Source organism: Brienomyrus brachyistius, chromosome 6, assembly GCF_023856365.1.
Source record: "Brienomyrus brachyistius isolate T26 chromosome 6, BBRACH_0.4, whole genome shotgun sequence".
NCBI classification, from domain to species: Eukaryota; Metazoa; Chordata; class Actinopteri; order Osteoglossiformes; family Mormyridae; genus Brienomyrus; species Brienomyrus brachyistius.
Genome location: NC_064538.1, coordinates 5,224,095 through 5,248,081, shown reverse-complemented (window position 1 = coordinate 5,248,081; position 23,987 = coordinate 5,224,095). Strand labels below are relative to the sequence as shown.

Below are 23,987 nucleotides of genomic sequence, written 5' to 3'. Positions count from 1 at the left end.
GATCACCTCTGATCAGTCTCCACTGATCACTTAACCTGAGGTTCCGCTGACGTCAACAGCCACGTTGGGAACACTTTCCTGATCCCGATGGGAACCACCCGCTCAGAGAACGGAAATCCAAGTGACGCCACATGCTATCACCTGTACGAGTCCCTGTAGCTCATGGTGTCATGGCCGGAGTCTTCCTGGTCCTCTTCAGTCACCTTGAAGCAGACCTTCTTGATGCCGCCGTGCTCCGACTTGTCCAGGTCGACTTCCTCCGTTACTGGGGACGTGGGTGGAGTATCTTCTGCAGTGGGCGGGGCCTCTTCTACAGCAGGGGGGTCGCAGCTTTCTGGCTGGGTGGGCTCAGTTATAGAGGACAAAAGGCTGTTGGATTTGGGGGGGAGAGAAGAGATGGAGGATGACAAAACACTGTTAGGAACACGACTCCGACAAAACATCTGAACTTTGCTCAGTGGTGTGTGTTTTGTCCCTGCTCTGTTTGGCTTTTCGGCGGAAATATTTTCAGGAAGGAGATTCCTTCCTCGGGCCTTGAACGTAAATCAAAACACTATGTGGATGATAAAACTCCCATGAGCAGTGAGCAGACGCGGTGTACTGTGCAACCAGTGACCGTCTCGGCCTTTCACTGAACCCACTGCTCCTTGCTTAAATAAAAACATGAAAGTCTGTGTCTGTGGGGAGGCCGGGGGGGGGGGGGGGCATCTCCAGTACTTACACGTCGATCTGGGCCACATACTGCTTCATCTCCTTCACGGCCACATCCATGCGGCTGAAAAGATGGATGTAGGCGTCCTGGGCCTCGGTGTCCTCCTGCTTGAGGAGGAAGCTGAGGCCGCCACCCTCCTGCTGGGAGCGGCCGTCCAGGCTGCGTTCCAGGGGGCCTCCATCCGCCTCGGTGTCGCCGTCCTCCTCCAGAGTCTGGCAGCTGAAGGAGGGGGCAGCCATGCTGGTAATGCAGTGTGTCGTTTGGGACATGGGGTTCAGGTTGGCTGTAGGGGTGTGTGTATGGGGGGGTTGGAGAGACAAAAAAGGCAATCAGACTTTTTTTACACCGATTCAGGCCTTGCGCAACGAGTTGCCCCGCTTAAGAAGCACTGGGAAACATCCGGATGACCCTCCCTAAGGAGAAAACACATCTCCCAGGGCACAGGGAATGAAGGCAGACAGAGCGGTGGAGGTGACCATGGGAACTGGCAGAATTTCCTCAAAAGCGTATCCAGACTGAACTGCTAGCAGGTTTCTGCTAATCAGCCGTGTATCTCAGAAGTTCACCGATTCAAAGCAAACCCCGTATTTGGAAACAAATAGTAAGATTTATTGCCATATTTTTTGGAAACATTTTATGGGAAGGGAACTGAACATCCTCCCTTTAACCACACCGAGATTAACCAGAAAACCGAGATACGAAAGTGGGCCACTTTCACTTTCTGCGACTTTCGTAACGCCCGACAGACACAGTTATGCCTAACCGGCGTGTCTAGATGCATATCAGAGCCGACGCCCAGGAAGAGAGGCCTACCCTGGTCGGGGTCCAGCCCGAAGAAGGAGTTCTTGCGGCCGAACCGGATGCTGAAAGTGCGTCCGGCTGACGTGCTGCTCTTGGGGTAGGAGACCTGCATCAGGTTGACATGGCAGTTTGTGGGGACGAAGTCCAGTGCGCCCAGCTGGTGGGGTTGGCCGCCCGCCTTCTTGAACGTCGGCCATGCCATGTCTTTGAGTTCCTGGGAAAACTGAAGGGCCACATTATGAAGGACACAACAGAGCAGTGGCAGGGCCTCCTCCATCCCGCCGGTCGAGACGCTCGCCTGTCTCCGATTATGACCGGGCTGCTCGAAAGCCAGTTGGACCCAAACTCCCACTTGGGCTGAGGGAGGCCCAAAGTGCATTCAGCCGGCAAACCTCTCACAGAGTCTCACGAAAGCTGAGCCACTCGCCAGAACAAACCGGACAAGCAGCACAGGATACATTACTTGTGTTAGCAGCTGGATGGTATAAAACTTTGCCGACAGCATTAGAGATGGGGCAGAGAAAATAAATAAAAAATATATATATTAAAAAGCAAAACTAAAACAAATTACAGTCTCTAAAAGCTAAAAGAAATCAGCACGGCAACAACAGATACAAAGCAATTTCCTGACAAATGACATCACTGTTCAGAACTTTGGTGGTCTGCCCATCATTAATACAACGTGCACTTTCGCTGTGTTATTCTCACCATGAAAAATATTTACTTAAATGCATTTTGTTTTACTGCAATTGTTAGCTCATATACACAGTGACGTCACCATGGATAAACAGTTGCTGACAGAGCTAGAGAGGACAGAGAAAACACAAGTTTTACAAAAGTTATAGCCGAAATGAAAAAAATCAGAGTAGCAACAACAGACATAAGGCGTCATCCGGCAGTAAAGCTGACAAATGACATCAGATAGTTTTGACTATTATTATTGTAATGTGTGTTTTGGCGTTTCCTCCGGGTTCTCCGGTTTCCCCCCACAGTCCTCAGACATGCTGAGGCTAATTGGACTTGCTAAATTGCCCGTAGGTGTGCATGCGTGAGTGCATGGTGTGTGTGTGTGCCCTGCGATGGGCCCGCAGCTCCCAGGATAAGCTCTCGACCCCCCGCGACCCAGAAGGATAAACAGATTGGAAAATGGATGGATGTGGGCGTTGGCATCATTAAAAATATGTAGTTCAGTGCCTTTGTATGCAATTGCTGGCTCACAGCAATAAATACGCATTCTGAAAGCCCTAAAAAGGAGGAATGAAGGAAATCTAGTTCAACAGTTAGTAGATTTTAACCACAGGCTGCATTTCTGATTCATACCTGGGAGGTGGGTCAATATGAAAAGGACCATTCGGGACAATGAAGGTTCTCAGTCTCGACTTTAGTTCCAAATTTAAGACCTTAAATTCATACTTGGTTTAAATTGTACTTAACAGTATAGTTCTGTATAAAACGGATCTGAAATAGATCAACTATGTAACGCCTAAGAAATGCCTAATTCCTGCAAGGCAAGCGCGCCGGACGGATACCTGCTGGTAGCACTGCATGCGTCTGCAGATGCTCTCCAGCTTGGCGTTGCAGATGTCGCGGAACTCGTACTGCGGCATCGTCACCATGGTCCTGCTCTGTGCCATCAGCAGGCTGCAGTTTTTCACGAAGAGGCTGTCGTCCTCGGCGACGGCCCCCAGAATCTGCCGGCCACAGAGATCCCCGGTCAAAGGGACAATCGGCGTCCAGCAAAATCGGCACGTGGGCCTGAACGCGGCCCTGACCTTGAGGACCGTGATTTCAATAGCTCTGGTCTAAAGTGACATGTGGATCAGAAAGCCAGGCCAGCCACTGCCTGGAGGATTAAGGGCCTTGCTCAAGGGCCCAATGGTAACATCACACTGCCAGCCATGGGATTTGAACCGGCAACCTTCCGGTGATGGGATCTATTCAAACTGTCTGGCACACCAACAGTTTCCCGGGCCGTCTAAAGTTCACAGGTGTGTTACAGTTCCCAGCCTCTTTGTCAAAATGACTATTTGCAATATTTAAGCACATAAAGATAATTTCCTGAGGGTGGGAACTATCTGCAAAGTGCTGTAAAGTGGCATTGGGGCACTGGAAGCGCTCTCGTCCATCTGAACGGTGCCTGGCCTACCTTGGCCGTGAGGCTGAAGCAGCCCTTGGGCTCCACCATCTTCTCCAGCACGTAGCTCTTGACGCCTGCCGTGCTGACGTACTCGTAGAGCACGCCATGCTCCAGGTGCGCGTTGTCCACTGTTAGGCTGACCAAAGGCCCCTCGTCCAAGAGGGTCAGCTTCCCAAAGCTCTTAGCTAGCCCAAAACAAAGCAAAGCGGGGAGGCAATTAGGACTGAAATGACCAGTGTATTGACTTTTTTGGGGGGGGGGGGGGGGGGGGCTTCATTAATCATCTGAAGGGTCGGACGTAAATTTTCTGTGGTACACGATGATACAGCAAGAAATAATATCCCGAGAGAGAGTGAGCGAGGGAGAGGGAGAGAGATGCACGTTCCTGTGTTATAGCACACAATGCCAGCAAAATTGCTTTCTCAACTCAAGCCAGCAATAAGATCATCTCCCCAGCCTTAAATAAATCACTGGAAAGTCTTCTCTATCTAACAGGCAGAAATCACAGGCCTGTGTGTGTGTGTGTGTGTGTGTGTGTGTGTGTGTGTGTGTGTGTAGATTATGTTTATATCTGTTATATATGTTTTTCTGACATCGATGAGCCCCGTGCTCAGCCTGACCCTGTATTCCATAAGAAGAACATGTTTCCATACAAATGAAATAATAAATGCTTTTGCATGAATTGCAAACAACAGGAAAATTGAAATAACTCTACGCCCTAAGGATTGGATGTGCGGAGCCCGGGAAGGTGGGCTCTGTCAGCCACCAGCAGGGGCGAGGGGTCACTGCCGAGCATCTCGGCCCTTAAAAGGTGACCTATGATTAGCCTTGGCTGTAACATGAGACAGGGGATGTCCTGCAGGTGCCCCCCCCCGCCCCCTTCCTGCCTCCCGGGACAGAGAAGTGACAGAAGCAAACAGCCTGGCTATAGGCGGGTGTTTGGGGAGGGGGGTCATGACCCCACTTCCATAATGAACTCTGTGCAGGACCATCATTAGGCGTGTGCTTAAAAAACAAAAAAAGTTTTACCTCATACCCTGTCAGCAAGTCGCTGACATGATTCGAGAAAACGAACCTCGTTAAATAACGGAAGCGACTTAAGTGCAGCCATGGTTGTGGAATACTGTCTGTTTTAAGATGGGATTTCACCACCCAGCTGGCCCTTTCCGGATGATCGGGTTTCACCGGGGGACACGCTGTTCCATGACAGGCTGTTTCACCAGCCCGCAATCCCCCGCCCCCCCCCCCCCCCCCCCCGAAATCATAGGAAAGAGGAAACAGGAAAATAAATAAATGGGAGAGAACGTCCTTCTGACATGTTTATTTACATATGCGCACAGGAACCTGGGAGAGCTGCATTGTGGGAAGCCGCAGTAAATAATGGAAACGGCTCCTTTTTCTCCATTTGCCGACGAGGCCTCAGGTGCATCCTGCCGCGCTGCAGGAACATACCCGGCCACTCACCAGCTTCCTCGCTGTCAGCCCCCGCCTCCGAAATGCCGGGCCTCCACGCCCTTTCCACTTCCGCATCCTCAAACGTCCGGTAGACCCACTGGGCCAGCCCCTGTGTCGGCAGTGCAGAGAGGGGTCGTCACCCAAGGGGAAGATCCAAGCACGGGAAAGGCCTGCTCTGCATTTTAGGACTTATTTACATTGGTACCTAATTATCTGATGCTTTTAGTTAAAGCAACTTACTTCAGCGGGGATTTTTTTGGGGATTTGAACCCATGACTTTTGCATTGTTAGCACAATGCTCTATTTGTTGAGCAATAGTAAATAATAGGAGCTCCTGCAGGAGGACTGCTTGATTACAGTAATTAGGCAGATGTGTCGAGCTACTTTAAAAAGCTTTCTGGACACGTTCAGGAAAGCAGAGTGAAAATACAGCAAAGTGACAATAAAGACAGTGGCTAGCTGATAAGAGATTGTGAATCTGACAATCCAGCGTGAGAACAACCAGAGATGAATCAACAGTGTATGTAAGGAGCTCTTCTCACCAGCTGCCTTTGCTCTTGGCCTGTGCGGTGTGCTGTAAAGTGTTCCAGGACCTCCAAGTGGCTGTCATTGTTGACGTTGTTGCCGTTGACTTTGAGGATACACTGCCCCGGCTGGAGGCCTGCGGCAACGGCGCCTGAACCTAATGCCGCAAGAGGAGAGACATGACCAACGTTGACCATGTTCAAGCTGTTGCCTGGATACCTCTGATCTGTCCGATAGCCAACTTTGAGAATGCGAAGATTCAACTTTCACACTCCCAATAACGCATTCACTGACATTATCTGATAATTCATAACCTCACATGCATAAACGTACTTTATTAGTTACATCAACAGCATAATCACAATATAAAAAGCTAAATCCAGTTAACTCCAAACTCACAAGACCTTCAAAGCATTTAGGAGGCAGTGTTTGTATGATTTATTTGCAGTTTTATGTCAGCTAATTTCATATATAAAAATGTGAGTCAATTTTTAAGTCACTGTAATGATCAGGCCATAACATTTCAAACTAATCCGGGTAACACTCGTGTGTATTCTGCTATGAGACCCAGGAGTGTATGAAAACACTAAGGTAGAAAATGTGAGAATGATCATTTCTGCATGCTGACACGTACTGCTGACAGGGAAAAGCAATGAGACTAAACCACGGCAAATATATTCAGACACAAGTCACAGCTCACACGAAATTTGGACCTTGACTGCTCCCCAAAGCTGCAGTGAAATGAATTTAACCTGAAGACACAGGTTGGCACCCAAGAGCGTTAAAGTGCAGCTCAGGCATTCACTACTTCTGCAAGCTCACTTTTGGTTGTTTTGTTTTTTTCTGTGAAGCTCATACTTCCTTCCGGCCCTGAGCGGGGGTGGTTTTTGACGCCTGGTCTGTTTTGGCAAAAACTGCGGCTCGTTCGAGGCCCGGATGCCTTGTAGGTCAAAGTGCAGCCGTGGTACCAACTCAACGAATGAGAGCCGCTTTATTTATCGTCTGCATGCCGCGATGTGGCGCACAGTGAGGGTAAGCAAGGTGTGCTTCCTGCACGAGCTAAGAAAGCAAGCTCACGTCCTCCAAGGCCCGGCCTTCTCTGGGTGTTGGCCCGGAAGGGGGGAGAAGGTTACTTCTCCCCACAAGCTTTCGTCTGAACACCAGCTGTGCCGCAATGTGTCCGATTCGCACAATTGGATCACGGCCAAGAGAATACCAGGCCTCAGGGTCCCACTGGTTCAGTTCTGGTGCGGAGTGCATGAGGGGACGAGACGTGAATAGGGCTCAGAAGACCTGGCCCCGCCCACCTTTCCTCACAGCATGCACATGAGGGGGAGCTCGCCCGCAGATTTTGAAGGACAGGGCGTCCGGACAATCTGGTATCTTCACAATCCTGGAAGAGAGGCAACACAAAAGTCAACAGCAAGACAAAATACCATCAGAACCACAAACCCAAACCATAATGATTACATGACTATATGCTTGATTTTCCACCCGATGACGTCAGTCACAGACACGCATTTGAAACAGTGTTAACGGTGGGTAACGCAATTAAAACTTATATTACCTTCACATAGGATGATTTGAGGACAGTTGTGGTTAACTTTGCGTATGAGTGAAAGAACATGCAAGCTAACCACATGCATGGTGCAGAAGGACATTTCGCACCGAACACCATGTCACATCTGACAACTGCGGAAACTGGCTTTCAGTGGAAGGCAAAATTCGTCCGAAGCCGCGCATCACGACTTCCACTTCCCTGCTCTGGAGCCGCAAGCAAAAAACTTATCTGCATACCTTTATAGGAGCCAACTATGGCAGCATCATTGAAGTTACCAGTGACACAAGTTGACCTCAATGGAAGGAGACATGGCCAGAGAGTGACCCAGGCCTTCGCTAGCAGTGTGACCCCTCCCACTCACTCTTTGGCTTTGGTGGCCACCAGCAGCCGCAGAGAGCGCCGGATCCCGAACGCCTGACTGATCATGGTCTCCACCTCTGCGATCGGCCTGAGGAACACCAGGTCCTCGTTGATGGAGTAGATCTTCCTACCCACCTGCAGTCCAGCCATCTGTGTGGGGAGGTACATCAGAAACAGCCTGGAATCAGAGCACTGAACAGACCGCGGACTATCGGAATACAGCCACGATAAGGCATAAATCACCAGCTCACGCACGCATGAGCTCACATACATGAAGGCATACTGGTTGAATAGCTGGAAGTAAATTATTTTGGGCGGCAATCCAGGCGCACCGTTGAAACAATTTATAACTGCGGGGGAGGGGATCCTGGCTTTGAACCTCAGCTATCGTGTTACCCTCAAGCGGCAGAGGTCTCTCGTAACGGCAATTTAGTGCCTGAGCGGGAAAAACCCCAGAATAGCCAAGTAGCCGCGAGCAGGGCAGTGACCACCCAGCCCCAGTGTGAAAGGAAGCAAGGGTCATCCTGCATGGACTGGGGCGACCTACCAGCAGCCGGCAGCCGGCCCTTTCTGACAATGAACCCCAGCACATCCGCCCGCGTTCATCCGAGACTTTATCAGATGGGGCCATCACCCATAACACCATTTTGTGTGTGTGTCTGTAATTATGCATGAGAGGGAAATGGAACAAGTGACTGTGTATGCACACAAGCGGATGAACAAAGAGCATGTGTGTGTGTGTGCGCCTTTGCCTTCACTAGCGAGGTAGCTGCAGAGTTAGCATGTGGTTGGCTGTGTGCGCACCTTCATTAGCGAGGTAGCTGCAGAGTTAGCATGTGGTTGGCTGTGTGCGCACCTTCATTAGCGACCAAGCACCCCAGGAGAGATGTCTTGCTTCATTTAGTCCCCAAAGGACTGATCAACTACAGAATCCCCCAATACCCAGGGCCAGCAAGAAATAATGACATTTCTCTGTCTCTCAGCAATAATCTCTCACACCAAATGGATCAACTATAAATTAAAAAGACGGAAACACACACGCACATGCAGACGCACGCACAAGCCTGTCCTAAATAGACCTGACTTTGATTTATCGTTCACGCAGCTCAGGAGAGTATGTTGTGAACAAAATTCCGTGTTATCATCTGGCTCCAGGGAAACCCGTGACGAGGGGGGCATTAATAATGCAGGGCCAGCATCTCCTCATATTTAACTACACGGCTCGTCCACCGGGGGAGGCATATCTGTGATTAGCCTCCACATATGAGACTGTCACTGGGATGCCAGCAGAAAACGGTCCATGTGAAAATACAGTTTTGGTAACTGATTATTTTTTGGTAATTTGATTATTTTACAGGCCTGTTTATGGCTGAGTAGAGAGACCCCCCCTCCATTCCCAGAGGCCTCGATGTTGCAGCAGGAGCAGGGCAGACAAGACAAAGGTCCTGACATATTGGGGACGCTGAGGACACCTGAGGGATAATGGCAGCTCTGTTCCCCTTCATCCGCTCTCCGGGCTCGAGCTCCTTTCATGCTTATCTGTTGCTCCTTTGGGTCGTTTCAGCCAGCCCCAGAACCCCTCCAGGGAACAAGCCCTCGCTTTCTGACGGGGATGTTTAGTATTCCGGTCTCCGCATCTTTTCAGCCAGAGCTACGATTCAGCGGCCAGTATGGGTTTAAAGGGGCAGGGTCGATCCCAGCCGGAGTCACCTGCAAGGATGTCCCGTTCGCCACCGCACTTCAGCGGGATCGGGACCAGGATCGGGACCGGGACCAATGCGCTACTTGGTGTTAATGAGGGCCTGACGAGGCAGGCCTAAATATCGGGGGGAATCTGGCGGTGATGAAAAGCAGCCAGAGATGGGAGCCTGCCTGGAATAAACTAACAAAAGCCCGCCCTTTGACGGCCTTATCGGGCATCGGACCTCCTGAGAGCCAAGCGTCCGCCACAAAGGCTGAGAGCGCTGAGCGGTGGGGGAATGTCACCTTCAGCTCCGATGCCGGCTTTCACCTCGCGCCACCATAATTGTCCAGCGCCTCCTAGCCTTAGGAAGCACCCAAGAAGAGGACGAGTGAAAGGGAAAGAATGAGGAGGATGTCGATTAAATGGATAACCAACTCTCCCGACTCTCACCTCGGCGCTGGAGCCCCTGGTAACAGACTTGACCATGATGGCCTTGTTCTTCTCCTCGATCTCGAAGCCATAGTCATCCTCCTGGGGGTGGATCTGGGAAGGAAAGTCATTCGTTAGAGTAGCCCTGCCCACGCAGGCTGCTCAGGGGGAGGATGGACCGTCGGGCACAGATTTAAAGGTGATTTGTCTCCATGAGTTCAGTGACAGCTCATTTTGACGCTCATTTGTCAAAGATGTCAGCTCAGGCATCCTACCAAGACCATCCAACGGCCCTCGATGGCATGACTTTCTCCCTTGGAGGGGTTTGGGTGACCCCACCGTGACTCAAACTATACAGACCAGTGGTCCTCAACCCTGTCCGCTGGGACCTCTCAGACTATCCACATTTTTGCTCCCTCCTGGACTGTGTGTGGGTTCCCAAGGACTGGGTTATGAAACACTGCTCTAGATTTTCCTGCCCGCCTCAGATAAGCCATCTAATTCATATTGCCTGGTTAAATCACTCCACTTAACTGTCATTACCATAGTGAGAATGGAAATAATAAGCAGAATGGCTCGGTCGCTGGTAATCGATGGGTAGCGGAGAGGGTCTCAGGGTTTTGCCTCTAAACAATGCCCATTTCCTGTCAGCTTAATTTGGCGGTTGTAGCGGCTCAGTCTGGGGGGCCCTTTCTCGCACACCCCGGTGCCTTTTGTCTCGACCTTTCCTCCGATTCTTAAGACACCTGCAGGAAAACATCAGTCCTTATACGTCGGCAACATTCCAGCGGCGCGAGAGAGCAAGAGGTTCCGGTTTCTGTTGCACGTTCACAGAGAGTGACCCCAGAGCCTCAGGAAACGGGTGGGGGGCAGCTCGCCCTCCCATAGCGCAGACACGCGCGGGGTCTGCAGGGGACGGTGGGACCCACATGCTCGTCCGCTCACATGTTTCCAGGTCATGTTCTTCATGCTCAAACAAGCGCGGCAGATGTGGAGAGAGACACACGTAATGTCGGACATTCTGAAGCGCTTTAAAAGCTTGGGGTCTCAAATACTATGAGTGGTACGGGTTGTCTGTGGACTTCGGTCAAACCTTGACTGCCCTTCATTGCCACATATGAACCACGGACATTCTTAGCCCAGCAATGCTTCCAGATGGGGAGGGGGGGGGTCTGGCTTTTTGAATCAGCGTCAGGAAGGGCTCAACACACAAGCTAAACGCAGCTGATAAAGTCCGTGCTAAACCCTGTTTTTTTTTCATGATGATGGCTTCATTCCATAAAATACACGCAGCTTTTACCGGGGCGTGAAAGGCTACATCCAAAGGTCACAGCAATTACGCACCAAAAGAGCATTAAACGCCTTTTAATGACCTGGCTATTATTGGGAATACGTGTCACCACAGGATTAAACGAAGACAAAGGTGACCAGAAAGAAGAAAAAAAAAAGCTTCCTGTCAATCAAGTCTAAGCGCGACCCGAAGCCTGCTTCCCGGAAAGCGCTAAAAGCTGCTAATTCCGAAAATCAGTTCCATTTCATGCACTTACGCCGGTTTTCTGTGCAAAGCATTAACGTGAAAAGGGGGATGCATAAAGCCCCGCTGCTTTGTCCAGAGGCGATACCCTCCTTTTATTTAATCTAAAATGTTAGAGGATTAGCCATCCCAATACAAAGAATAAGATTAGCGAGACGCTTCTCGGCCGTATCGTCTTTGATGGGGTATAGAGCACGTTTTGTTCCTCACGGGGGAGTCCGGCTTGACAGACGCCTCCATTTCATACCCCAGCCAGCTGACATCCCCGACGCTCTTTTCTCTGATCGCGACCTCTAATTATGCTCATTTTTAAGCTCATCGGCCGGGGTGGCCCCAAGATGGCTGCCTGAGTACACGCACCCCTTCTCCGCGATCATGAGCAGAGATCCGGAGCCTCGCAGCACGCCGGGCCGGGCGATTTAATAAAAGGGGGCCTCTGAAAAATGCTCTGCTGAGGAAGATGGGGCTTAATCCGCTTTGTGAGGGCTGGTGGGGAGGGGGGGGGGGGGGGGGTGGGTGAAATAACATGCTGATGTCTGGAGGCGAAGGGGACTGAGTTTGCTGCACGTCGGTACAAAGCTGTAAACAGAATACAGCTATAATGAGAGACACATAACAAAGACAGACGCGGGGAAATGCCTGTTTCGGCAGCATTGCGTCAGCTTCGCCAGGACGGGATGACCGGAGTGGGTATCCGCAACAAAAACCCGACGGGTCAAAGACAGGACGGCCTGGAATGTTCTACTACTTGGCACGTGCATAAACAGAACCGAAAGCAAAAGCAGATGGTTTGAGCGGAGCTGGCAGTAGGTCCTCGGTTACTGTGTCTCCATTGGTTCTGAGGACTGAGCAGTCTGGGCCAGCCGTGGTCCTGCCAGCAGTCAAGATTAGGAATGGTCCGATTAGGTCGTCCAGAAAAACCCCAGGACCGCCAACTGCAAGCTCATCCTGCAAGAACATGTCTTTTCTGTTGGTACTGGAATCTTCCTTTAAACTTCTGAGTGATGCACGTTTAACAGAGAATAGTCACTGAGAAATAAGAAGTGATTGCTGTCACCAGCCCACGTGTCTACAGATAGTAGATTTGCATAGATCCCGGTCCCTGAGGGTATGCTTTGGAGGAAAATAAAATGATAATTGCCTGTTATTTAAAACAAAGCCTAACTGTTTGTTTAAACACAGCCTCAGGCAGACTGGTGTAACAACATGCCACGCAAATAAAATCTCTTAAATCTCTTCAAGTGGAAAAACACTTGCTCTGGAAAGGTGTTGCTCAGATGCACATGTGTTTCACAGGGCAGAGATCCCTGGTCTGAAGGATCTCACTCAATCAGCAAGATCCAGCCAAAGGATCTTCTAAGGAGCATCACCTCAGGCTGGTATTTATCTACTAAACTAGATATTTCCTTATTGAAAGGGTCCAAAAACGTCTCGTCCAGCCAACACGTAGCCATTTTGGAGAAGCTTAACGAAATTAACTGATACTAATATGGGGGCTCTGCCATCTTTGCTATTCCAGACCAGCTGGTTAATGAACAATAAAATAAGCAGGTTCATTCATCTGTCCATTCACTGTTAATGTTATCGTTTCCTGCCTTTGTTAAAACAACCTTGCAGCACAGCCAAGCAAAGGGTTAGTTGGAACATACTCTATAATTATTAGCTAGTGGGGGAAAGGGGGGGGCTGGGGGGTGGAGATGGGGCATTAAGCTTGAGGGCACAAATGGGCATGAGTTGAGCTATCAGGCGTAACAATGACAGTTGCACGGGGCATGGAGCGCAGATCCGAGTGCGTGGAGTTACACGGAGGAGACTCACCAGCAACGACTTCGCCAGGATGTTCTCGATCAGCTTGAAGTCATTGCGCTGCTGCTTGTTCTTAGAGCCTGTGCCCTCCATCTCCTCGTCGGCGTAGAAGCGGAAGAACTGCGACTCGTCCTTGAACTCGCTCTTCTCCAGCACTGAGGGCGGGAGAGTCAGCGTGTCAGAGACGTAGCTCCTTCAGGAGGACAGGTGACGCCGTGGTCGACGCCGTTTTCCAGGCAAATAAACCTCCAAAAACTGATTGTCTAAATGTGCCGCCGAAGTAAAATAAAATTGTTGATGCACCGAGAACACATTATTTAAAAAGAAAAACATGCTAAGTGCATCATAAATCAAGGTAAAAGCAAGGGAAAATGCAGGATAAAATCATGGTGAAATGATAAAACAGTTTACCATGAACTAGACAAAACACAGTAACGGGGAAAAAGCAACGTAATCCTGCATGACCTCTAAACTGTAAACAGTCTTCCTCTTTTGAAGATGACACATTTCTGTTATTTCCTATTTCCATGTGTTTTCCGAGACGTTCTGGAAGCACAGACTGTTCCTGTGTTCGGGCCTCAAAAGCATTTCCAATAAAAACATCTCTGAAGGTTCTGAGTGTAGAAAGCAGACGCCTCGGGGAAGCACACCCCTCCCGTGCTACACAGGGCCCGGGGTCCCGCTACCAGGCAAGACTCGGTCTCGCTTGTTTATTTGCAGAAACCTGACTACAGCACCTCCCCCTGGGCAACGAGGGAGTAATGCCCGATACCCTTTGAAAAGTTTTCATACTCGGAGGCTGTTTGTTTTTCAGTATTTGCGCTTCCTTGGCGTTATGGGACAGACCCCTTGGATTAAGGCTGTCAAGAAAATGCATGTATGGAATAAAACAACAGGTCCGCTAAGTAAGTCTGCCACTTAAAGTCGGCCGTCAGGTAGAGGAGAAGCGGTTTGGGCTGCCGTGCGTAAGGGACGCCAAATGAGGCGGGACGGTGGCCGCGGTGGATGGATTTATGCAGCCCGCCGAGGGCGTTGCGAGAGCCGGGTTCACAGGAACCGCTGCCTGGCCTGCATCCAAAGAGGCACACTTAACCTGCAGGGTGTTCCCCGGCGACCTCTCGCCCGTGGGTCCGTGCGAGCCAGCCAGGTTTGGAAGCACGGGCAGGCTTGCTTGACTACATGTAAGTGGCTGCACAGACAGCCAGATGGGTCAGAAACACGTTTTCTGTATGAGAGCTAAATTTAAAAAGTCTTTTCATTTTAAGATGATTAATAAAAAGTATATGAGATACTATATGCTACGCAAGTGAGATGAATGTTGTAGGACTGCCAACCATCTTCTAAACTCTTCTCCAGTACAGGATCTTGGTGAGTTTGAGACCTATCCTAGGAACCCCAGGGTATAAATGGACACCTGGATGGGATACCAGGCCATTGCAGGCCACACCTACACACTGACCACACAAACACACAGTTTGTGGGATTCGAACCCCAAATCCTGCCGGTGTGACTGAAGGGTTTAATGCAACCCTGCTGTAGAAGTTAGTGATGGTGTGTTTCGTATAGAAAACCTGACAATATGTTGCCAGAAAGAAATCAAAAGATCCTTATTAAATCCCAAAGCACACAGGATCCCAGAGCACGCTGCCCAAGCAGCAGGACTGACCATGGTGCATGAACCCACTGTTGCAGAGTCCGACCCCCAGCATCACGGCGTCCTCACGTGAAGAGCAGTCACCCTGGGGGAGAAACAGAGGCACGCGGTTAACAGTCACGTGACCCAGCCTGCCAGCACTCACCCCACAACAATCATCTCAGTCTTTTTTTCTTTAAAAGACTTCCCTCTGTCTGCCTCCATGCGCTCGAGGGGACATCATAAAATCAACACATGCAAAACGATCACTCCGGGAACGAGAAGGACCTGCTTATTCCAATGCGTCGTTTAACGGCCCGAAGACAAACGGAGGAAGTGCCGCGCGCACGACCTGACCAATGAGGGCGCACAGACGTCGAAGCCCATGGACCCGCCATGCACGCGGGAGCATGGGGGACTGGGGCCCATGCTCACATCGCGTCCACCTTCTGCTGAAAATACGGCACTGCTTGGGGACTCGGCCAAGCATCTGGAGGAGAGGAGCCATGGACTGTTGCCAGAATGGCATGCGTCCATAAGAGGAGGCCAGCCGGGCCTTGTTTGCACTTGGTAAGGAACCCGCTGACAACGGGCCGCGGGGAATCTGACCTGCCCTGTCTCCGCAGCTCTCCCAGCTGGACCGTAACCTCTAGTCGGGAGAACACAGCCTCACTCCCAGCCTCATGCTGGATCACAAAGACATGCCGCGGAACTACAGAGTTTCTCTGAATAAACCCAAGACATCCCATTGATAATTAAACGTCCGGCACACTTGTGGGAAATTCAGGATGCTCCTTAAACCAACAATGACTTATTTTTTATCAGCAGGGAGCAGACGATTAAGCCGTACCTGTGACAGCAGCCAGTCCACAAGCTTGCTCGCTGGAATCACCGATTTGAACGTTTTCAGGTGATAATCTCTGTCCCTGAAGGAGAGAACATCATCAAAACTGAAAGGGCAGCGAAAATGGTTAAGTAAACATTCTATGAGACGTACACAGACTGCCCTGCGCGGAAGATAAACTTTTTTAAAAAGAAATTTCAAATAAAAGCGCTTCTCTAAAGTAAGATTTGTGCTGGCGAGTCACATTTGCACCCAGGGCATTGTCCAAGATCGGTGTTTATCACGGTTGTAATCAAAGCTGCAGACTTTATTTTAAGGCTTTATAATAAATCACCAAAAAAATTTAAACACTGTGGTTTGAACATACTAGAAATTAGTTGTTTTGCTGATGCTGGTGAAGCCAAACGCATTATTCACAGTGTCACGGCACAAGCGTCCTCAGGATGAACGCGGGCCTGCTACTCATAAGAGGAACGGGTGGGGTGAGTGCAGACAAGCCGAATGGCACGGACTGAGCAGCACTCGCGGATAACTAGCGTATCAGTCAGAACATCTGTTCCAACATTCTGTCATCGATGGTGCGGTCTTGGCTGCCACTGTGAGAAGCAGGGAGGCCGCCTCTGTACCTTTAAGAGCACTGCAGGGAGTTCTAAGAAAACAGTCTGGCTTTGGGGGTTTAAAATAGCATTGAGCCACTTTGTAAAATCTGTAATAGAACAATCCAGGGGATTCGGGGGGGTGGCGGGGTCACAATTTCCTTTTACAATGGCATCGCCCCCCTTTATCTGATTATCTTTTTAAAACCTATTCAGCTGTCAGGAAACAGTGACACTGCCCGACAAAACTATTCAGCCCGAGATTGTGACGTATCCTTAGGACTTATGGACGCATCCACGGTCCTCAGCTTTGGGTAAAGGCTCTTCTTGACGGTGTGGCACAGGTTATTCGCTCGCGGCTGAATCACACACCTTCAAAATACGCCTCTCACCGAAACTGCAAGTTTAAGGTCTAGAGGCAAAGTCATTTTATTTGGCCGAATTAAAGTCCTTTTTTAATTTCCGTCACAGACAGCTGAGGCCCTCCCTGCAGTGATGGCTTATCCCGATGTTTCAATCTGGGCCTGGGAATTGGGAGGGCAGAGGTAACGACACACCGTGCGGAACAGGATTAGGTTTGATGGAAATCACCATTTGAAGCCCAGGGTAATAAAACTGCTCAGGTTGTCCCAGTTTAATCCATTTCCCAGAGGGGAATGAGGGGACAATTCAGAGCGTCCCAGGTCAGAGGATCTGTACCGCACTGAGGAACATGGCCTCGTAGAAACCCTTGCGGATTGAGGCTGCCATGCCGGCCCAGTGGCAGGTTAGGACCATAGCCAGTAGTGACGGATGAGGGAGGGGCACTCACTTGACGACGGGTACAAAAAGGCTGTGGAGCCGGCAGTAGAGCCTGACACCCTGCAGAAATGATGCTGCTGTTAGTCACACTCTGCCACATGCTCAGAATTAACGATTCTAATTGGAAATTATTATATTAAATATACAGGACCATTTTACAACAGTGCCAATCACAACAAAGGAAGGTGAAGATCATCAAGAGCAGAACTTCCTTCAAAGGTTTAAAAAAATAATTAAGCTTTGCAGCCATGTAAATTCCAAACACTTCTGCCTGTTCCGGAACAGCCCAATCAACTTCCCTCTCAGAAGTACTGACTGCTTGTGATTGGCTCATCTCGGTAGTTACGCGTGAGTGGAAATGGAACCGGTAATTCCGCGTGTTGGTGCAGATACCTTTGACATAATGTCCTCCATCTCGCTCCTGGCCTTGTACGTTCCATCATCATAGCGGAAACGATACAGGACCTGCTCGTTCTTGAACTGATGCTTATCAGACACTGAAAAAAAAGAAAAGAAACAAAAATCAATAAAACAATCAGACCACAAGAATTATTATCTCGTGGCACTATAAAGTCAGCCCAATGAAATACTTTCCTACACAGAACCGTTCAACTTCACTAAACCAGTATCTCTCAATCCAGTCTTTTGGCTTCCCCTATACAGGCCTCATTTTTGCCCCAAGAGCACCAAATACCAGGTACAGGTGTCTTGAGAGCTGCGAGGGAGGCTCAGCTGGAGGTCCCTGAGGATGATCATACAGTAACTCTTTCAATTTCTGAGCTTTAAGCAGGAATCCTGAGTCAGTAAATATCACACAATGTGGTAATAAGCTGTGGATTTGGGGTTTTTGTACATCATAGTTTAAGGACTATCATGGATGTTTCTCAATATGTATACTTGACCATACTTGTGTTCTCGTGATCCTGTTTGACATCTTTCACTGTCGTCGACCAATTCCAATCCTCCAGAACAGAAGCATGGAAGATGGTAAGAATCCCCAGACGTCGTTCTTGTCTAACCCCAAATATCATGGATGCATCAGTTGCATCCTTGCCAATGAGAACAAATCCCATGATTCATTTGTGTCCTGAGTTCGTTCTTGGGAGGCAAGTTAGCAAAAACACCCTTGCATAGGGCATAAGTAGGATCTTGGTGCTCTTGATAATGAGAAACACCCCCCCCACACACACACACACACACACACAACTGCCTCCAAGTTCATCACAGCAAGCTATGATGGTATAACCAGTGCTTGTTTATTTTCGAATCATGAGTGACCTTTATGTCTGTTATATTAAGTGAAATTCAGAACAGCATAATTATTGATAAGACTCCCACACAATGCTATGATGGGCTGGAAGTGGGAATGTCAACGTGCGGAGTTCATGAACGGCACAACGTCTCTTCCGAATCAGTCTATTCGGTCAGAAATTCCCATCACGTGTCAGCTCTCAGAATATGGCAGAATTCACACTTCAGTGTTGAATCATAAAGGGATTTCCTATCCTCTTGGGCCTTACAGCCATTTTGTCCGCGGGCATGAAACCCAAAAAAGACATCAATAATTTACTGAGGCAGAGTAACCTTTCATTTTCTATGTATGATATGCAAATTACAGCACTTCAAAAAATAAAGGGAGGACAAACGCGGGCAATAAAAATCCCCTCCAGGGATTCCAAATGGCATCGTAAACAATAATGCACGAAAACCGCTTCTTTCCGCAAGTCTACAATGACGTAATGCTAAAAACTACAAGCTCATCCTGGCTATTTTCTTCTTTCCGGCACCACATGCCGCATCATGCTAGAGTGACTGAGCTTCGGGGCAGAGTGTAGGGGGGCGTGTTCACATCGGTGCTGTCTCACCGTGATGGATGAGGCCATTCTCCAGCAAGGCCTGGCCCAAGTTCACGCCCTCCTCTGCTTTGCTGATCTCGCCGTTCTCCAGCAGCCAGGTCACAAACTCACTGCGAGGCATCAGAGAGGAGAGGTCAAGGCGGTAAGTGCCTGAGGAAGAGCCTCCTTGTAGTAATCTTTTCCCCTGACAGTCTGTCAGACTCCTCAACACCCTGCAGCTCAGCACCTAATCAGGGACATGGACATGGACGGGGACAGGGACAGGGACGGGGACTGAACCCCTCAACCTACCCCCCACCCCCCCACACACACACAAACCAGCCTGCCCGCCCTATCCTCGCTCCTCTACTTCCTCCCACCGCAAATACCTAATCCCAAACTCGCTGCACATGGCCACGTTTAAACAAAAACCATTCTGCATCAGGAATGAGAACTTGCACTGCACCGCCTACAATTCCTATTCAGTCCACGTCAAAGTTGCTGCGCTGCCGTCTCTCGTCTTCGCATCCCTGCTACACTCCACGTTGTATAGTACACATCTGAAGCTTGTCTAGTCAGCGTCTAAATGTTAGCGTTTCGGAGTCTATTGTTTAGTAAATGTGTAAATGTAGCACCATGGGGCTCTGGAAGGGGAAAAAAAAGAAGTTCAGTCTTCTGGATGGGGGGCAGTGGAGAGTCTTTCAGCTTCTCACCGGGGGTGTCACGTAGCTTAATTTTGAGAGAACATGTATTCATAGGAATCTTGCATGTGTAACAAGTACAATGCCAGTCAAATGTTTGGACACACCATGCCGCCGGCAAAGGAGAGTGATAGAGTGTCACATCACATGACCTGGCCACCTGACCTAAATACATCAATTGCCACTTAGGGTTGCCACTAGTTACTTTTAAACAGTTTTTTTTTTACTTTTTAAAACTTGGTACGTTTTACGGAGTTCGATTTATTTCATATTTTATACAACACGACAAAGTATGAAAATAAATAATAACACAATCAACAACTTTAATCAGTTTTTTTTTTTCCTTAATAAAACAAGTAAAAGTGTTAGATAAATTAATTAAGCAGCAAAATGAGCTTCTCCCTCCCTTTGCATCTTGTTTGTTGCCAGATACGCCGATGCCGATTGTGCGACCCAGTTAAGTTTGCGCTAGAGCAGGAGAGAATGCCTTCTGGTTACCACAAGACTCCGTTTTTCCGCTCTTAATGCTGTGAACGCCTCCGTTTTATCGCCTCAGATGGGAACGCCAGCATCTATGGCTCGAACCTGCGTCCGTGGGGCATTTTCTGTTGCAGTGTATGGTGATGCTAAGCGACATGCAACCGGAGGGAGGTGTGCTGTTAACATGAGAGGGAGCATGAAGAGTATTTGCACAATTTCTTGTACTTCACACATCAAACGACGCAGGCTTGGTAATGAACGATGCATCACTGGGGGCTGAGCTCTCTTCCAGGACCCCCCGTCCACCCCCCCACCCCCCAGCTCTCTCGCTACTGAACTGTGCCTCCTTGTGCTCCACAGCAAATTAAAACCCACCACAAGTTTGTGCCTCATGGGACTCACAGGCGAGTCTCTTAACAAACACCATCTCTGGGCCAAGAATGCGAGACTCGAGAGCTTAGACAGACCGAGAGGCGGAAGGAGCGATTTCTCTCCACTTTTTTTCCCCTCTTCTATGCTTTTCCGTCTCTTCTGAGTCTGGACGTCGGTCAATTGCTTGGATGAGAAAGTCCCCACATTCTCGACCATGGCCGTTTCCTTCTCAGTCCTGTCACTGCGTAACCAAACAAATTCCCTGGACCTCAGAGATGTTTGCGGAAACGCAGCTGGAATGAGTGTGAACTGATATCATTGTGTGTGTGTGTGTGTGTGTGTGTGTGTGTGTGGAGACCTTGAATCCAGGGACAGCTAACAGACAATGCTTTCTAATTCTATAAACCAGTGTTTCCCAATCCAGTTCACATTTCTGCTCCCTCCCCAGCAGTCTGTGGGAACCTGAGGACAGGATTGGGAAACATTACTAAAAAGGCTTCACGCATGCATATATAATATTATAAATATATACCTATCTGAATAAATATGAACCCGTGTATCTATTTATATTCTTTTTATTTGTCTTGTTTTTTTGCCGACTACAGATGTGCCCTGATAATTAAAAAAATGTATGTGATTTACAAAAATGTGCATCTCGGCCAAACAGAGCCAATGCAGAATGAGGGAGGGGGTCGATCAAGTGCAATCTGGTGGCAATCGGCAAGGAGCAATTGTGGGTGGGGACTTAAGAGGGACCATTCATAATTCGCAGAGGGGCCAATCTTATCATTAGCTAGGAATTTGTTTTGAATTGCTGAGTGACAGTGAAGGAGCCAATCAGCTTTCAGCTGAGGCCATGCGCCCTTATGGTGCCGCCCCTGTAAACGCCCCCCGGCGATTTCAAACAAATGTTTCATCTATGTGAGTCACTGGAGATCGCTGCAGAAAGGGGCAAGATGAGTAGACCCAACCGAGGGAGCAGAATAACCATTGTGCGCCTGTGTGTTCCTGTTATAACCTCACGTAAATCTTCCACACTGTGTATTTATCCCAGCTTGTGTATTGGGGAACTTCAGGCCTACTTCTGCATCCTCATCTAGCCTCAGAGAAAATGGCCAAAGAAAAAAAAATAAAATAAACCTGCCATGAAAATCATCTCTGACCATTATAGCTCAGACGTTTGTAAGCGTTACAATTCTGCTGTACTCAGGAAGGTTCTGTGACAGCAGGCTCAGAAAATATGGCCTTTTATCAGCGTGCAATGGTTCAAAAATACCAAGTTCCAGGCTATTTTAGTCACATCTTGGATTTCTATTATAGGCACGAACTGGAGAGCAATATGTCAGATGTTCCAGCGACTTCTAAAACGGCCACTGTAGAACACTTCATGCCGCACCGCGGGCCCGGGAAAATCTATCAGTAAGATCTGGAAAACATATCTTTATCACAGAGCAGAAACACAAAGCTCCCAAATCGAACGCAGCATGCTTTCCAATCCCCACGTAGATGTTTAAGGCTACGCTTCTGCGATAGAACACCCCTGAACCAAACCGTAGATGTAGACGACCCCGAGTCATCACGCTGAAGCATTACCCGGCTGAGATGCAGAACGCGGCCACGTTAAAACCGAGAAGATCGAATGTTAAAGCCTGCTCACTCAATCAAGGCGTGCGGTGAGTGGGAGGCGACCACAGAATCCTCATGTCAGGCTCCCTCGCAGAGACCTGGCTATTATCGCTGTTAGCCAAGCAGCAGTGAAAGACAGAGCACTCACGGGTAGGCGGGCAAGGGCAGTGGAACGGCGGTTTCTAACCTGGGGCTTCTTGTGCAGCTCTAACCAGCACTGCACCTCATCACGGGGTGGTTAAAGGTCACGCCATCTCAGAATCTCAACTGGCAGTACAGTCCGACGCGCATGCCTGGTTGCACACTGTGCTCTCTGCGCCACAGCACCTGTGCATCCTTGCTTGCGACGTTGCTTACCCCGCATAACACCCCCACCCGTATAATATAAGCTCACGAGCAGATGAGCAAATGTGACCCATCTGCGCCTTTTGGAGACTCGAGTTTCATTTCTAATAAATAAAATGAATGCGGAATAGCAATATTACTTAGCTCTTGCTGCAGACTTTCTATGAAACAAATTTGCGCTAAACTGTTTCTCCGTTTCTCCGTCGAGAGGAGTTGCCCTATTCCCTCTCTGGACTGTGGCATACATGCTCACTTTGAACCGATGAGTAACGGAAAATGCATTTTCGCCCTAATAAACAGAGCCCTCGTTCATTCACTGCTGGGAGAGACCAAGCTGTGGGGGGGGGGGGAGGGGGAGGGCTCCCCATCATGACACAGAGTGGCCTTTCCCACGACGAGCATGGTGCACCGTCTAGCACTGACCTGGGTTCAGTGCCTGCTATGCAACGTTAAGCATCTGGGGTAAGCAAAGTGGCTTGGGAGGCTCCACCGGCTCGGATCCACAACACTGTTTGACAGTGAGGACCACTGCATACCGCCTGGGTGCCCTTCAGATGCTGCCCAGTAAATCCCACCCGCAGCCTATACGGGGAAATGCAGGAAAGGTGTGACTCGGGGTCTAATTATTGCCCTGGGTTGCCTCCAAAAACCACATTTAAAGTGCAAATCATCTCCAGGGTGACAGATTTTACAAAGCAAATGATCTGGAGACCTTGAACCCAGGGACAGCTAACAGACAATGCTTTCCAATTCTATAAACCAGTGTTTCCCAATCCAGTTCACATTTCTGCTCCCTCCCCAGCAGTCTGTGGGAACCTGAGGACAGGATTGGGAAACATTACTAAAAAGGTTTCAAGCATCTACCATCCAGCCGCTAATCCTGAGCTGGGTCACGGGGAAGCCTGAAGGCTATCAGCAGCAGCACAGGGTGCATCCTGGACAGGACATCAATCCATTGCAGGGTACATATTCACACTGTCTACAGATTAATTAGCCTAACTGCAGGTTTCTACTCTGTGGGAGGGACCTAGAGTACCCAGAGAGAATCCACATGACACGGGGAGAAGAGGCAAACTCCACACTCACACGGCGCTCCTTACAGAGACCTCAGGGAAATATGATATTTAAATCAGCCTCTCAAGGCTGCGATGCCGTTTGCCCCATTCAGCTTTGCCCCGTGGCAAAGCCTCACTCCAGGGGCCACCTTCTGCCTGCTTACTTTCCAAAGAAGCACTTGGGCACGACGGATAACTTGCGCCGGCGGTCCTTGATCAGGTGACGGCTCCTGCTCATGATCATGTGGTAGAGCTTCTCCCCCTTCTCGGCGATCATCATGTAGGCGTCCCGCTCCATCCCCAGCTTCAGGCCTGCGACGAGCAAAGGAGACAAAGGTTACAAGACCCCTCACAGACTGCCATTTGCCTGGCGGAGTCTGCTGGAAAATACCATACAGTATAGAGAGGGGTCTGGCTGCTGATTAGATGAGTAATGTTTTCTACAGTAATTAACACAGGAAATACCATCTAACATCTGTAATGCATCGATCAGTCTTTCGATTTGTTCTGTGCCGACAATCGATAGTTCGCCGATCTGGACGGGTAGGAGGAGAACACCGCATGTGGGAGACCTTGAACCCAGCTCACGGCACAACGGCCGTGCCGATTCTGGTGACTTTCAGCCAGATTGGCACGGTGTGGCACAGGAACCTGGGCGATGCCAATCTAAACAAGGTCTGGGAGACCAGAGTCCC

General features: G+C 49.4%; 1 protein-coding gene across 1 annotated transcript in view; it reads right to left on the bottom strand.

The window, feature by feature from the left end:
- prex1 (phosphatidylinositol-3,4,5-trisphosphate-dependent Rac exchange factor 1) overlaps positions 1–23,987 on the bottom strand; it is a 74,546-nt gene that overhangs the window by 12,259 nt on the left and 38,300 nt on the right. The window contains exons 10-26 of the mRNA XM_049016617.1: positions 23,457–23,604; positions 18,744–18,844; positions 17,272–17,375; positions 16,889–16,938; positions 15,488–15,563; positions 14,671–14,743; positions 13,017–13,159; positions 9,686–9,778; positions 7,553–7,701; positions 6,938–7,023; positions 5,648–5,787; positions 5,115–5,214; positions 3,660–3,835; positions 3,043–3,204; positions 1,526–1,736; positions 722–995; positions 142–369 (exon numbers count right to left, since the gene is read on the bottom strand). Coding sequence (XP_048872574.1) covers positions 142–369; positions 722–995; positions 1,526–1,736; positions 3,043–3,204; positions 3,660–3,835; positions 5,115–5,214; positions 5,648–5,787; positions 6,938–7,023; positions 7,553–7,701; positions 9,686–9,778; positions 13,017–13,159; positions 14,671–14,743; positions 15,488–15,563; positions 16,889–16,938; positions 17,272–17,375; positions 18,744–18,844; positions 23,457–23,604 — 2,314 coding nt within the window. The remainder of the gene's footprint in view (positions 1–141; positions 370–721; positions 996–1,525; positions 1,737–3,042; positions 3,205–3,659; positions 3,836–5,114; positions 5,215–5,647; positions 5,788–6,937; positions 7,024–7,552; positions 7,702–9,685; positions 9,779–13,016; positions 13,160–14,670; positions 14,744–15,487; positions 15,564–16,888; positions 16,939–17,271; positions 17,376–18,743; positions 18,845–23,456; positions 23,605–23,987) is intronic.